Raw genomic sequence first — 15,606 nt, 5'->3', positions numbered from 1 at the left:
TGTCATTAGTGAGGTGGAGCTTCTGGTGAAAACTCTGGAAACCTCGAAGGTAACAGAAGTTGTGACTGCATTTGAGACCGCAGTTTCTGAAGTTAGTGATAGTGAACAACCAGCAAAACCACAATACACTATAGCCGCGATAGACAAAGAAGACAAATTAAATCATCGGTACGCTATGGTTATACAGATATTACTTAAGCATTGATTATAGGTGATGAGGTGGAAGCATATGAGTCTTTGTCTTACTCTGAGGCGATGGCTAGTTCTGAGTGGTCTTAATAGCCAAAGGCTATGAGTGAAGAGATGGAATCACTCCATCAAAATTATACATGAGAGCTGGTAAAAGTACCCAAGAGCCAAAAGATTGTCGGAAGTAAATGGGTCTTTAAATGGAAAGAGGGCATTCCCAGTGTCGAGCAACAAGGTATAAGGCAAGACTTGTGGCGAAGGGATATACACAGCGTCAGGGTATTGACTACAATGAGGTGTTCTCTCATGTAGTAAGACATACTTTTATTCGTGTTTTACTTGCCTTAGTTGCTTTGCAGGATCTTGAATTAGAGCAACTAGATGTGAAAACTGCATTTCTTCATGGTGAGTTAGATGAGCAGATTTACATGAGGCAGCCAGAGGGATTTGCTATTCCAAGTAAGAAAGATCATGTTTGCTTTTTGAAGAAATCTTTGTATGGGCTAAAACAGTCTGCTAGGCAATGGTATAAACGTTTTAATACTTTTATGGTTAGTCAAGACTATTCAAAAAGTCAGATGGATACCTGTGTCTATTTTAGGAGATTGGAGAATTGTTATTTGATTTATCTACTCTTATATGTTGATGATATGTTGATAATAGCTAAGAATATTTATGATATTGATGTGATGAAGATGCAGTTAAATGCTGAATTTGAGATGAAAGATTTAGATGATGCAAAGAAAATATTGGATATGGAGATTTTGCATGACAGGACTGCAGGGGTTTTATGTCTATCTCAGAAGAAATATATTGAGAAGATTATGGCACGTTTTAATATGCAGTCAACAAAATTTGTAAGTACACCTTTAGCAAAGCACTTTAAACTTTTAGATAAATTATCACCACAGACTGAGGAGGAAGAGGAGCATATGTCCCATGTTCCTTATTTTAGTGCTGTGGGTAGTATTATGTATGCTATGGTGTGCGTTAGGCTTGATATTTTATAAGTCGTAAGCGTGTTTAGTTGTTATATGAAGCGTCCTGGTAAAGTTCATTGGGAAGCTGTGAAGTGGATCTTCATATATTTAAATGGGACAACAAACATATGTATAGTGTATCGGGGGGACAGCAATGGTAGTGAGACCACTGGTTTTGTGAATTCGGATCATGTTGGTGACTTGGTTGATCGCAGATCTTTAGTAGGGTACATATTTACACTAGCAGATGGTGCAATTAGTTGGAAAGCAATCTTGTAGGATCATATTGATTGTCTTTGACTAAAATAGAGTACATGGCACTAACCTTTGTAACGAATGAGACGATATGTTTACAAAGTTTGCTCTTAGATTTTGGGTTAGAACAGAAAAGTGTGGATATACATTGTGATGACCAAGGTGTGATATATTTGGCATATAATTCAGTTTATCACGAGTGAATGAAGCATATCAATATCAGATACCACTTCATCCGAGATGTCTTAACTAAGGGTAATGTTATTGTCAAAAAGATTGTTACAGTAGATAACCTAGTAGACATGATGATTAAGTCTGTTTCTTTGGCAAAGCTCAAGCTCTGCTTGAGCTCTATTGGCGTATGTAGAAAGTGAGCGCCCGTCGGGGTGTTGGGAGAGCAGCATAAATGATGAGCACTATAACTTGACTTCAAACGTCGAGCCAAGATGGAGAATTGTTAGATTAATGTCTCAAGTTTGAATTTGGATAACGAATGTTAAATTGAATTTGTTGAGAAAGATTTCCTAAACGGTTTAGCAATCGGATGAAGAAGCAATTCTTTTAGGACTTTCTTTCAGACGTGCAAAAGAAGAAAGGAAAATATGTTTTGTCACTAGAAGACCAAAAAAAGGGGCACACTATTTTATTTTATCTATTTATCTTTAAGTGGATACAAAAAAAAAAATTGAAGAAAAATGAAGGTCTTCTTCCTTGGAGTGTACGAATCCTCTTTTAAAGAAGGAAAGAGACGTGAGGCTCAAAGTCAAAGTTTTGACTTTGGGCACACAATATAAAAGCTAAAAGGAATGTGAAACCCTCTACACGTCCATGCTACTTGAGAGAGGAGCCACAAGTTTTTGAAGCCACGCAAAGCCTTAAAAAAGAAAGTGAAGACTTACGTATGTGGACCAAAGACAAATGCTGGAGTTCTTGATTTTTGGCGTACGTATAGCGTTTTTGTTTTGAGCTTAAATGCGTGGTAATTTTGTGTAGTGAGTTTATGTCAAGTGAGTTATTTATTTATAAACACTTTGGGTTTTGGCTTAATTTAGGTATGGGAAACACTTGAGCGTGTGAGCGATTGTAAACTTTGATTCTCCGATCATAGTGGATTATTTGCTGTTGTCTCTCCTCGTGAACGTAGGTGCCGATACTCGGACTAAATAATGTAAATTTCCAGTGTTCTTATTATTTCTCGTTTATTTCTCTAGAGTTTGCGTGTTAACGTAAATTGTAAGATCCAGTTGTTTCCTCATATTATATTCCAACAGAATCATTGCGTCTCTTAAAACTCAAATTTTCACGAACTCTCTCTCTCTCTTTATGGCCCTCTATTCGGAATTGAAGCGCTCTCTGCGCGTTTTCCTTCTTTTCCTGTCCTTCTACGCGCTGCTTCGATCGGGCAATTCCCTTTCCTTCAACATATCTCGCTTCGACCCGCAGGCCACAGACATGGTCTATGAAGGCGATGCGAGGCCGAACGTCGGGACCATTGACTTCACTAGCCTCACTTACTTCGGCCATGTCGGTCGAGCATTTTATGCGGAGAAGCTGCAGCTCTGGGACTCCGCCTCTGGGAGGCTCACCGACTTCTCCACTCGCTTCTCCTTTGCCATCGACACGCAAAATCAGTCGGTGTATGCGGCTGGCTTGGCCTTCTTCCTTGCCCCAGTCGGGTTCCAAATCCCGGTCAATTCGATTGGCGGCTTCTTGGGCCTGTTCAACACCACGAACAGCGACTCGTCCTCAAACCAAATCGTCATAGTCGAGTTCGACACCTTCGCCAATCCCGAATGGGACCCTCCTTATGAGCATGTCGGGATCAACAAAAATTCGATCGCCTCAGCCGTGACCACCCCTTGGAACGCCAGCTTCCACAGTGACGACACCGCCGACGTGTGGATTGTGTACAACTCCACGACCAAAAACTTGAGCGTTTCTTGGAGCTACCAGACTACACCGAACCCGCATGAAAACACGAGTATTTCATATCAGATTGATCTCACCGCTGTCTTGCCTCAGGAGGTGATGATTGGTTTCTCCGCTGCAACTGGCCGTTACATTGAACGTCACCAACTTAGATCTTGGACCTTTAGTTCAAACCTCGGAGTCAAGGAAAAGCAAGGAAATGCAAAAAGGACCAAGTTCGTCGTTGGCTTAGCAGTTCCGCTGGTAGTCCTACTCTGCGGCATGGTGGCGATATCAGCTATCCTCTGGAGAAGGAAGAGGAGGAGCTTGGGATCGGAGATGGCAATGACGTCCATAAACGAAGAGCTTGCGAGAGGTGCAGGGCCACGGAGGTTTGCGTATGCGGACCTTGCTTCTGCTACCAACAACTTCGCTGAGGAGAGGAAGCTGGGCCAGGGCGGGTTTGGGGCAGTCTACAGGGGATATCTGGTTGGCCTGGATGCGGCAGTCGCGGTGAAGCGGATATCGAGAGGTTCAAAACAAGGGAAAAAGGAGTTCATCACCGAGGTGAAGGTGATCAGCAGCTTGAGGCATAGAAATTTGGTGCAACTCATAGGTTGGTGCCACGAGGCGAATGAGTTCATGCTCGTCTACGAGTTCATGCCAAACGGTAGCCTCGACAGGCACCTCTTTGGCAAGAAGAGCCCTCTAAGCTGGGCTGCCCGGTACAAGATTTTAGTGGGGCTCGCCTCCGCGCTCCTCTACCTCCATGAGGAGTGGGAGCAGTGCGTGGTGCACCGGGACATCAAGTCGAGCAACGTGATGCTAGACTCGGGGTTCAACGTCAAGCTCGGAGACTTCGGGCTGGCCCGCCTCATGGACCACGAGCTTGGGCCACAGACGACTGGGCTAGCTGGCACGTTTGGATACATGGCCCCAGAGTATGTGAGCACAGGGCGAGCGAGCAAGGAGTCTGATGTGTACAGCTTCGGGGTGGTTGCACTGGAGATTGCTACGGGACGTAGGTCCGTCGACCCGATGGAGCGATCGTCGCAGATGAGTCTGGTGGAGTGGGTGTGGGACCTCCATGGGAAAGGCCGGGTCGTTGAGGCCGTGGATGAGAGACTCCAAGCGCATTTTGATGGGCAACAAGTGGAGTGCTCGTTGGCCGTGGGCTTGTGGTGTGCTCATCCCGACCGGGGCTTGAGGCCCTCCATAAGGCAAGCGCTTCAGGTCCTCAATTTCGAGGCCACAGTGCCGGTTCTTCCTAATAAGATGCCGATCGCAGTGTACCACGTGCAGTCGCCACCGTCCGTCAGCTCCATTAAGCCTCTCGTCACCAATAGTCTCCAAGAAGGTCGTTGAGCGTGGCTAATTTACTATTGGAAGGAGGGAATAAGAATTATGTTGCGTGCGTTCTTAGTTTTTCAAGCATTGGAAAAATGAAGTTTGTGTCATTCGTTTTTCTTATTTTTATCTAAATTGAATCTAAGTAAATTCTTGTTTGATAACTCAATTCGATGTTGTAAACTCAAATGTTCCTATCTCTAGGTTACTTGTATTTGCTTGTTCCTGATTCCATATGTTTGGTTCGTTTTCGAAAAATGTGAATTGATGCCACAACTAATAACTTCTTAAAAGCGTCTCTTCATGGAAAGTCAGCGGATTTCATGATTAAGAAAATTAATACAACTTTCTTGGGAAAATGACGCTATGAGTGCCAAAATTTTCGCATGGTGTTCTAATTTCTTTTTTTTTTTTTTCCCATAGTGTTATATAACTTACCGATTGACTACTTGAATGCCATAACTCCTTAAAATCCTTCACCACAAGTGTTATGCCACTTCGTTATTAGCATACGTACATAAATATTTATAAGGATATATGGCTATGTAATATATCTTATTAGTTTGGCCCTTATGATCTTTCGAAGCTTGTTGAATTGACATGGCAAATTTGCATTATTGTAGTAGCACTTGTAACGGGTTGCTCTTTATAGATAACATCTTGGGGGAGTCCGGACGGCATTCGTGAGGGTACTCTTTGTTAGGATGCATGTATAAATGAATTGTGTTAGAGAAATCTCACATTGGATAATTAATGTGGTGTATAGCAATTAATATGTCCTAGTTAACCCATAACTCATTAGCCTCAACTTTTGAGTAAAGGTGAGCTAATTAGATATATTGATAGGCTCAAACTTGACTCTCTTTTGGCTATAACCCCAGTTAAAGTATTGGACTTCTGTTGCGTACTTCCAACATTCTTAATGGCCAATTTGTACCTTTATTGTACTTTATGAATAGAGGAATACATGGAGTTGAACATAACTCAGGTCTCCCTACAAAACTTTTGTCTTGTGGTTCCGAAGATCGAATTACAGTAGAACTAGGAATAGGTTCATTATTTGTTTTTGTTGTTGGTCAAGTTAGAATTATCTTGTGATCTTATCACACAACTTAATCGGCTGAAGCATGAACCACAATGTATAGGGTGTGCTTATGAGGGATCATCATACCGTCAGATGACTTTAGATATACATGGTCTAAAGACAGCAGAAGTAAATCGAAATGAAAAGGAAAAGGGCCATTTGCACACCGTTTTAGATGTAGATGGATACTTGAATTACTATGCTTACCTAGATAGACAGATACATGTAGATGGATATAGGTGATTTTTGGAAATTTAGGGACAAAAATGAAGTTAAGGAATATAATGCAAAAGACAGAAATAAGATTTTTTATTTTTTTGGTAAAATTTGATATATTTTGAACAAGAATACGTGAACCTATCTATAAACATTATTAGATAATTATCTAAGATAACATATCAATCAATATATACGAGCCATCTTGAGAGATACAGAGAATCAACAGAATTATCAAAATAATTATAATATAGGAAATTATTCTAGAGAATTTTGTAATTATTTTTAACATCCTCTCAAACTCAAGATGACCCTCGTTTGGTTCAAGATTTCAAATCCTCTATGGGACTCTAAAGTTCCTTGGACTAATGCAAATCATGTTTGATTCATTTTTTGCCCAACTTTGGGTAAATGCAATTGCATTTCCAAAGTGCTCTAAGGGCCTCTAGCCCATGGTGAGTTCAGAGGTCCTTCAGAAAGCAGCATTCTCGGAATGTAAGTTTTGGCCCTGATCACTATCCATTCATTGTTCATCTTCTCCATGGTTTGCACGGAAGAGCCGAATGCGGCCTTGATGATTGCCCCCCTAAGGGTTGCGCGACCTCAAGCATCGCCTGGGTCATGTGACCTAAGCAACTATTGGCCTAAGTCACATGACTTATGGCCACCTATGGTTGGCTAGCGATTGTTTTGACCTGTCAATGACTCGAGCTCTATCAAAAATTATTCGAAACTTTTTATTAAGAAAATTAGTAAATGTTCTTTATTAAATGTAGTTTTTATCAAACAACATTTAAGCTAAAGTTGTTTCCGATGTACGTTAAGATTACAATTTATCAAACACTATTTGTATTTTGGAAAACCCATTTAATCCAAAGGAATTTGCATTTTCCCAAAGACATTTCTCCAGAGCTGAACCAAACGGATCGAAGTCAGTTTGAAATCAAGCAAAATGTGACAAAAACTTGTTTCTTCATGAAATTAACACTTCATGGATCCAAGGTCGGGAGGCGCAAAAAGTTCCAAGTTGAGAAATATAACTTAGAAAAGAGAAATAAAATTTTCCATATATTTCAATATATTTTCAACAACAATACATGACTCTATTTATAGACTTTATTAAATAGTTATCTAAGATAATACATCAATCAAGATATACACGCAATCTTAAAAGATATGAGAAAACACTAGAATTATCAATATATATCTAAGTTAGGAAATTGTCCTAGAGAAATATATAATTATCTGTAACCAATGAAATACCGAAATTACTTTGGTCCTCGATAGATTTTAGAGATGTTCCCACATTCTTTAGATGACGCAAAATCAAAAGAAATACATAAAATTCTGTGTTTGTGATCTAGCCCTTAACGCAGCATGGTGAAATGAGAATTGATGACGAGGCCTAGTGTAGTCAATACACTCTTGTTAGGGTAGTGAAGATTCAGCGGTCAACGACCCTCTTCGATGATTGAAGTTAAAAATACTTCACCCGAATTGACCGGTGGTGGAGCACGATAAACAGGAACGGGCATCTTCATTGGGAGATTTGGGACGTCGGCCTCGACAGGGTGCATGGTAATGTTTTTGCTCTTTTTTGTTCCAAGGAACAGAAAAAAAAAAAAAAAAAAAGAAAGTGTTTCTGTTCCAGGGGAACAATTTTTGACCAAAAAATGCGTTTGGTAAATTTGTTCCGGGAATAAAAATGAATAGAAACACGTTTGGTAAATTTTATTCTATTTTTGTTTCTTTTAATTTTTAAATATTTTTATTTTATTTTTCATTTTTTCCTTTATTTTTTATTTTTCTTCTTTCGGTCGGTCACTGACCTCCAGGTGACCAGCCGACGGGGTCGGGCAGCCTCGCCTAGCCACGGCGAGGCTCGCCGACCCCGGCGAGGCCGAGCCTCACCGGATCTAGGCGAGCCCGAGCCTCGCCTTGGTTGGGCGAGCTCGGGCTCGCCCAGATTCGGCGAGGCCGAGCCTTGCCATGGCTGGGCGAGCTCGAGCTCGCCCAGATTCCGGCGAGGCCGAGCCTCGCCAGGGGCCGGCGACGCTCCGGCGAGGTCATCGACCCTCGACGGCGTCGTCGCCAGCCCTCGACGGCCGGTCGTCGGCCATGGGCGGAGGCCGGCGACCGCCAAAAAAAGAAAAAGAAAAGAAGAAGAAAAGAGAAGAGAGAGAAGAAGAAGAAGAAGAAGAAGAAGAAGAAGAAAAGAGAAGTGTTTCTTCAAAATCGTTTCTAGAACAAGAAGTAAGTTTTTTTTGTTTCTTTTTTTTTTGTTCCAATTTTGTTCGGGGAACAAAAAAACAAAAAAAGAATAGAAACATAACCAAACGTGTTTGTTCTTTTTTTGTTCAGGGAACAAAAAAAGTGTTCGTAAAACGAAATAAGAAGTGTTTCCATGCAGGCCCCTCGAATTTCAAAACTTGAATTGCTTGTACGGACGGCCTCAAGGTCCAATGGATGAGCACACCACAGCTCCACCATCATTAAGCACTCAACTTACTTCTTCTCGAAATCTGAGCTCATCCTTTCATCAACAACCTCTAGAAGCTTCCCATCTCCGTAACGATCCCAAACCCACTCGACTAGACTCATCTCCGACTCCGGATCTTTCGGATTCCTAGCTCTCCTTCCCGTGGCAATTTCTAGGGCGACAACTCCAAAATGTCGGAGAAAATTCATTTACTATTTTGAAATTAACAAAACCTTTTCAAAGTTTAGTCTGAAGACTTCTAGACTTTAGTATCAAAGTCTGAAGACCGCCAGACTTTAGGTTCAAAGTTTGCCTACACTGGCGGATTCCAAATTGAATGCTACTGAAAAGTGAAGACTTATCCAGATGCGAGATTATCCTTAATTCTTTAAGGATTCGATTCGTATGGCTTATGAATGACTTTCTGGTTGGATACAACACCTATGTGATTGATTATCCTTATTGGAATCAATTCTGATATTCAAATCTTTTGGAAGGCAAGCAAACTTGAAAGATTCTACTTATGAAAACCAAGACCCTGATTGTATGGACGAATATGATTGACGGGCTTTCATCACAATTTTCAAACGACTCGAGATTCACTTGATTGATTCTGTCCAACGAATGGATTAGAAGAATTCCTTTGGAAAGTGCCAATGGTCGAGAAGGCATGAATGAGTATTTAAGGCGGACTCTCAAGTTGTTCGATAATGTGTGTAAAAGAAAATTTTCAAAGTCTGAAGCTTTCTAGTTCAATGTTATTTCATTCACTGAGCCCAAAGTTATATAGAAAAGAGAGAAACTCATAGTGAGACTTTGTGAGAGATTAGTAGAGGCTCTTTATTATGAAGTCGAGATCGCAAGACTATAAAATCTCTTTTGTTTCTTAGTGAATCTAGCCAGCGGGCTGTCAACGCGGGAGAGTGGACGTAGGCTTGATTTAAACCGGACCACTATAAACCTTGTGTTCTTATTTTCTTTCCCGAACTCCTTTATTATGTTCATAGTTTTATCTAACTACCATAATATGAATTTGTTCATAGTTTGTCATTTTCTAAAAGTAAATTATTACTTTTGAATCTTGTGAAAAAAATTGTTCACACCTATTCACCCCCCTTTAGGTGTTGTTACTAGCCCTTTCACTTGGTATCAAAGCTTGTGTGCTCATTTTATTCAAGTGTTTTTACTTCTGAGCTAAAGCTCTATGGTTAGTATTTTGGCTCCAAGTTTAGTTGAAGGCTAAAGCAACACTGGACCTCCTTACTTTGATGGGAAGGAGTACAATGTGTGGAAAAACAAGATGAATGCGTTTCGAGATCGAAAGATCTCCGGAATGGGATGTGGTAGAAAAAAAGGATCAATCCCAAAGCTACAGAAAGAGAAAAGGAAGTTGTAAATACTGGCGAAATGACACAAGAAGAAACAACCAAGAGACAAGCTCTTGATGCTAAAGCTATCTACTCTTTATACCGTGCCTTATCTCTTACTGAGTATAATCAAATTTCTTCTTGTGAAACAGCGAAAGAAGTTTGGGACAGACTACACGTTACCTATGAAGGAACTGATCGAGTAAAAGAAATGAAAATCAACATTCTACTCAGACAATACAAAGCCTTCAAGATGAAGTCTGGAGAATCCACCATTGATATATTTAGTCGTTTCACTGAAATTATGAATGGATTAGCATATCAAGGACAACCAATCTCAGGACCAATGAAGGTCAATACACTATTGCGTGGACTCTCCAAAGACTAGAATCACGTGAAGGCGTCAATTAGAGAAACCCAGAGGATCATGCCTCTTTCAGTAGATGAACTTGTTGGCACACTTTAATCATATGAAGTGGAGCAAATCAATGAGGAAGAAGATCCTAAAGGTAAGAAGTCAATAGCTTTAAAATCTAACAATGATTCTGATAATATAGATTCAGAAAATGACATGGATGATGAAGAACTGGCGCTAATGATTAAAAAGTTCAAGAAGTTGAATAGAAATGGAAAAAGATTCAACTGGAAGAAGTAGAACACTAAAAAATTCCAGAACAAACCAACTGAGGACAATGAAACCAATAAAGATGTGATATGCTTTGAATGCAAGAAAAGCTAACTTTCAGGTTTCTGAAGACGGAACACTAAGGTTCCAATGATGATTGTGTGTACTTAACGATACAGCGCTTAAGAAAGAGAACTTGTTAAAAGCTCATCGTAGCAGTTACAACATTCACCCTGGTAGTACAAAGATATATTAGAATCTTCGTCAATACTATTGGTGGTTCAGTATGAAGACGGATATCGTCAAGCATGTAGTCAAGTGTTTGACATGTCAATAAGTGAAGGCACGGCATTGTAAGCCGGGAGGACTTTTGCAACCTCTCGAGATTTTCGAGTGGAAATGAGAGCATATCACGATAGATTTTGTGATAGGTTTACTGAGAAGTCAGAGAGGTAATTATTCCATTTGGATAGTGGTCGACAGATTGACAAAATCGGCTCACTTCATCGTAGTACAAAAAGACCTTGATATGGACAGGCATGCAGAATTGTACATGCGTCAGATCATTCGTCTACATGGAGTGTCGGTGACGATTACATCAGACCGAGACCCGAGGTTCACCACTACCTATTGGAAAAGTTTAGAGGTTGCTTTAGGAACGAAGTTACAGTACAGTACGGTATATCATCTTCAGACGGATGGCCAGTCAGAGAGGACGATTCAAACCCTCGAAGACATGTTGTGAGCTTGCATGTTGGACTTTAAGGGAAGCTAGGAGGAATAGCTTCACCTTATTGAGTTTGCCTACAACAACGGCTACCAGCAGAGCATTCAAATGGCTCCTTTTGAAGTGTTGTATGGCAGAGCATGCCGAACACTAATTTGTTGGGAGGAGGTCGGAAAACGAAAGATCACAAGCCCATAATTGGTTCAGTAGTTAGTGGATACAGTTGCCATCATCGGAGACAGATTAAAGACCGCTCAGAGCCGCTAGAAAAGCTACATAGATAAGCGTCGAAGGCCTTTGGAGTTCCAAGTTGGTGAGCACGTCTTTCTGAAGGTGTCACCAATGAGAGGTATTTTGCGCTTTGGCAAGAAAAGAAAGTTAAGTCCAAGGTACGTAGGTCCCTTTGAGATTATGGAAAGAATCGGGATTCTAGCGTATCGTCTTGCATTGCCGCGGAGGTTGGCGCAAGTGCATGACGTCTTTCATGTGTCGATATTGAGAAAGTATGAGCCTGACCCAACCCACGTGCTTAATTTTGAGGAATTAGACGTGAATGACTAAGTGTCGTATGTTGAAAGCCTAGTTCAGATCGTAGATTGCAAGGAGCAGGTTTTGTGAACCAAGACAATCCCATTAGTCAAAGTGGTTTGGCAACACCACGGCACTGAATGAGCAACCTGGGAAAGTGAAGATTCAATGAGACGACTGTACCCCAACCTTTTTGTTTAAAAATTTGTAATGGTTTAAATTTCGAGGACGAAATTTTTATGAAAGGCAAAGAGTTGTGACATTCTGAATTTTCAGATTCTGCTTTCAATTTAATGAATCGGGCATTTCATCCATGCGCCTATAGTGCTATTCTCTGAGCTTATCACTCATGAAATAACTAGACTAATTACGGAAGCCATTAAGGGATTTTAATGCAATGGACTCAAGAATTCGCCTAGGAATCGACTGCTCGACCGTGCTAATCTACGGCACTGTCAAAATCGATCAAAGATCAGAAATAGGTTGATTTGACTAAGATATGTAATCAAAGTGTGGGTGATTTCACCTGATTGTAAAATTTTCGTCGATTGGCACTAAACCAATTTTTCTGTCATTTTGGGTACTCTATGCCCGTATTTGAAATCTCGAGATTTTCACGACAACCGAGAGTCGCTAATATGTCAAAGATGCACGATGTGACTTGAAGATAATCGACCACGAGTCAATTGCACTAAAAATTCCTAAAAACTACTTGATAGATTAGGTCACGCTAAAATTGCACCAGATTGAAATTAACTGCGAATTTGAACCCGATTTCAGAAATTGAAATTTCTGTCATGTCATGATTTATATTAGGAACGTCGACTCATCCTCCAAAGAATTTTCAGAGAGTTCGGGATTTTTACAAAAAATCGTTTTGGACGATTCAGAAAATAATAGAAATTCGGATTGGCTAAATCAAAGGGATTTTTGACTTCCAACCAAGCTATTTGGTGATGGAGACTTGTAGAAATTTTATGGACTTCCTCCTTAGCAAAATTTGAACATCAATTGAAGAATTAATGAGGAGATTGAAGTCCAAATTTGAAGAATTCGGAGTTAAGCTTGGGGGTGCAACATTTGACTTCAATTTGATTATTTGTGGTATTAAAATGTTGGGAAAGTAATAGGAGACCAAGCTTTTAATGGAAGAGATAATTTTGTTTGACTCTGGGCCCCCTCCTTGGCTTCTTTTGCACGCTGGCCAGCTCCCCCATCCACTCGATGTTTCTGCTTCAGTCTCATCTCCCTCCTTTGAGCATTTCTTTCCCCCAATCCCCCTCTGTTTTGTTTTCGCTTTCATTTTCCCTCACATCTCTCTCTCCGTCTGCCCATTCACCCCACCGAAGTCACTCAGCACCATCATCATCATCATCATCATCATCATCATCATCCCATCTTCCACCGAAGCAACGTCCACACTCCATCGGTTCCTTCATTTGGTCACCGCCTCCACCAGCAACTTCAAGCTACTACTCATCCCTCTCGATGCAGCTTCAATCAACATTTCCCCCCACCATCTTTTGTCTTCAGCTAGTTTATTGACCGCCATCTTCAACGCCCCTGCTTTTCTTTCGTTTCCTTCGAAGACGCCAGCTCATCCAATGGGAATTTGGCAGCTCGGTCTTCACCGCTTCGTGCCCCCTTTGTCTAGCGAAGCCTTGTCCGTAGCTACTCCATTTGAAGCCTGCAAGTTCAATGGCCCAAGCCCCGCGTCCACAACAGCAACCCACGCAATTTTCTTTTCCAGCCCATCAATTGAAGTTAGGCTCAGCCCGTGAATTTCAGCCCATCATTTTAGCTCAACAATTGCAAGCCCAGCCTGTGAGCTTCAGCCCATCATTTTAGCTCAGCAACTGCAAGCCCAGCCCGTGATCTTCAGCCCACGCAAGTCCAGAAGCCGAGCCCAGCAGCCTGCGCACCTTAGCTCATCAGTCAAGCCCAGTAGTTTGCTGTGGGCTTGCAAGGCTTTTTCAGCCCAGTCCGAGCTTTCGTTGACACCACCGTAAGCCCAAGTTTTGGCCGCCGTCGCGGTGAATCGGTTTTCACGCTAAACCGGTAAGTTTATGCACTAAAATCTACTTAATAGGCTAATGACGTTTAAGAGGTGTTTAGTTTAAGTTAATTAGAAATTATGTGGTTAGTTTAGATTAGATTAGTGATTTAATTAGTTAATTATGCATGTTAGGTGGTTAGAACGGCTTAGTTAGGGACTAGATAAGCTGTATTATTTATCTAGATAGGTTCGGTAATTTTTCAGGCCAGTTTCGGTATTTAATTAGGCATTTCCGGCCTAAGTTAGCATTTTTAGCATTTAATGTATTCATTTAATTCATTTTAGAAATTATTTAATTATTAAATATTTTCCGGAAATTAGACCGGGATAGTCGGTGACCGGAATTTCGTGTTGATTGCAATGGTGTGGTTAATTTCTACAATTGAGTGTTAATTTGTGCAAATTGAGTGCTAATTGGAATTTTATTATTTATTCCAAAAATTTGTGAATTTCGATATTTATTCAGAAAATCTTGGATGTTGGATTTTAACACCAAAAATGATTTTATATACTATATAAAATAGTAAGATTTTAAATTGTAGGATATAACTTTTTCTGGTCGAGTTGACCGTGTACCCACACACAACTATTTTACTGTGTATTTTTAATATGAAGGAAATAAGCTAGGTTCACCATTTTAATTGAGGCGTTTGAGTATAATGCACGGTGTCTTGAGCTGAGATTGATTGGTCGCGTGTTGATTAAGAGAACCCGTCTTGGGCTGTTAAGCTAAATGTTACCCCTATATGGGTTGCCCTTGGACAACGGATGTTGGTCGCAGTAAATTCTGGACCGATGCTCCTTTGGCAATGCCGTTAACATAATGACGAAGCTGTGCTCAATGGGGTGAGATGATGCCTAGCTACACTAGTAGACTACTGAATATGGAGTAAGTTGTGCCGCGTGTGGCCGTGATTAACAATTGGAACGCATGTTGAATGAAATGGACGCACCGGATTATGGGATGACATTGTGTGACATAGTATGGGATGTATAATCAGGACCCTTGTAATCCTTTGAGATTGAGTATTGTGTTCCAATTGATTGAGCTTGAGTACTGCTCTTGTCCGTGATATGAATTGTGCTGACCTGCAGGGTGGATCTAAGACGAGGTAAGTCTTTGTGGTTGTGTGGTTGTGTGGTTAGGACGCCTTCGAGCGTATTACCCTCATAATCGGGATTTAGAGCGTGAACTCGCTAAGATTTATATCTCACTCCATCGTGGGCTTAAATTTTTAGGGCGTAGATTGGAGGATATGAAGCTGAGTTGTGGTGATCCGTGGAGTAGGTTAGATAGCACAGCTTCTTTTTGAGAACTAGTCTTTTGAAGTCTTTTGATTATAGACTTTTGTATATGACTCAACGTGTTTATAAAAGCCTGTTTGTTTGTGAATCTGTTGTCCTGTTTTTCTATCCCGAGATGGTTAGTGTCAGGAGATTTGTTATTCACTTCCGCATGTGTAGTAAAATGAAAAGGGTCGGCGAATCGTCTTTGGAAGTTGCAAATTTTATCGACCACGAAGAATGGGCACGTGCTCGAAAATTAGGGCGTGACAGGAGTGGGGTTGGTCGTCGGATGTGAGGAGGCGAGAGGAGCAGCTAGCATGGGAGAATAGGTTGGATCCATGGGCTGCTGGGCTAAGTGGAGCAGAGGGCAAAAGCGGAGGAAGCTCGTGGGATGTTTCTTCGGTTGTTGATGCTGGACGAGTGACAGAGGAGTAGCTGGACTTGGCACAGCAGGGGGCTTTGGTGGAGATGTAGGGGAGACACGAAGCGGTGGAGTCAGCGCCTGGGGAGTTCTGCTGGTGGTTGACCAGAAGGGTGAGCTGTCATGCCCCGAACCTC

The 15,606-nt window shown here is 41.2% G+C and overlaps 1 protein-coding gene across 1 annotated transcript; it reads left to right on the top strand.

The window, feature by feature from the left end:
- Positions 1-2,747: 2,747 nt before the first annotated feature.
- LOC120287165 (L-type lectin-domain containing receptor kinase IX.1-like) lies at positions 2,748-4,697 on the top strand. Its single transcript, XM_039299874.1, has one exon. The coding sequence runs from the start codon at positions 2,748-2,750 to the stop codon at positions 4,695-4,697; it is 1,950 nt and encodes a 649-aa protein (XP_039155808.1).
- Positions 4,698-15,606: the final 10,909 nt, after the last annotated feature.

This window comes from Eucalyptus grandis, chromosome 8 (assembly GCF_016545825.1).
Source record: "Eucalyptus grandis isolate ANBG69807.140 chromosome 8, ASM1654582v1, whole genome shotgun sequence".
NCBI classification, from domain to species: domain Eukaryota; kingdom Viridiplantae; phylum Streptophyta; class Magnoliopsida; order Myrtales; family Myrtaceae; genus Eucalyptus; species Eucalyptus grandis.
The sequence above is the reverse complement of the archived record's forward strand: the minus strand, read 5'-3'. Positions and strand labels throughout refer to the sequence as shown.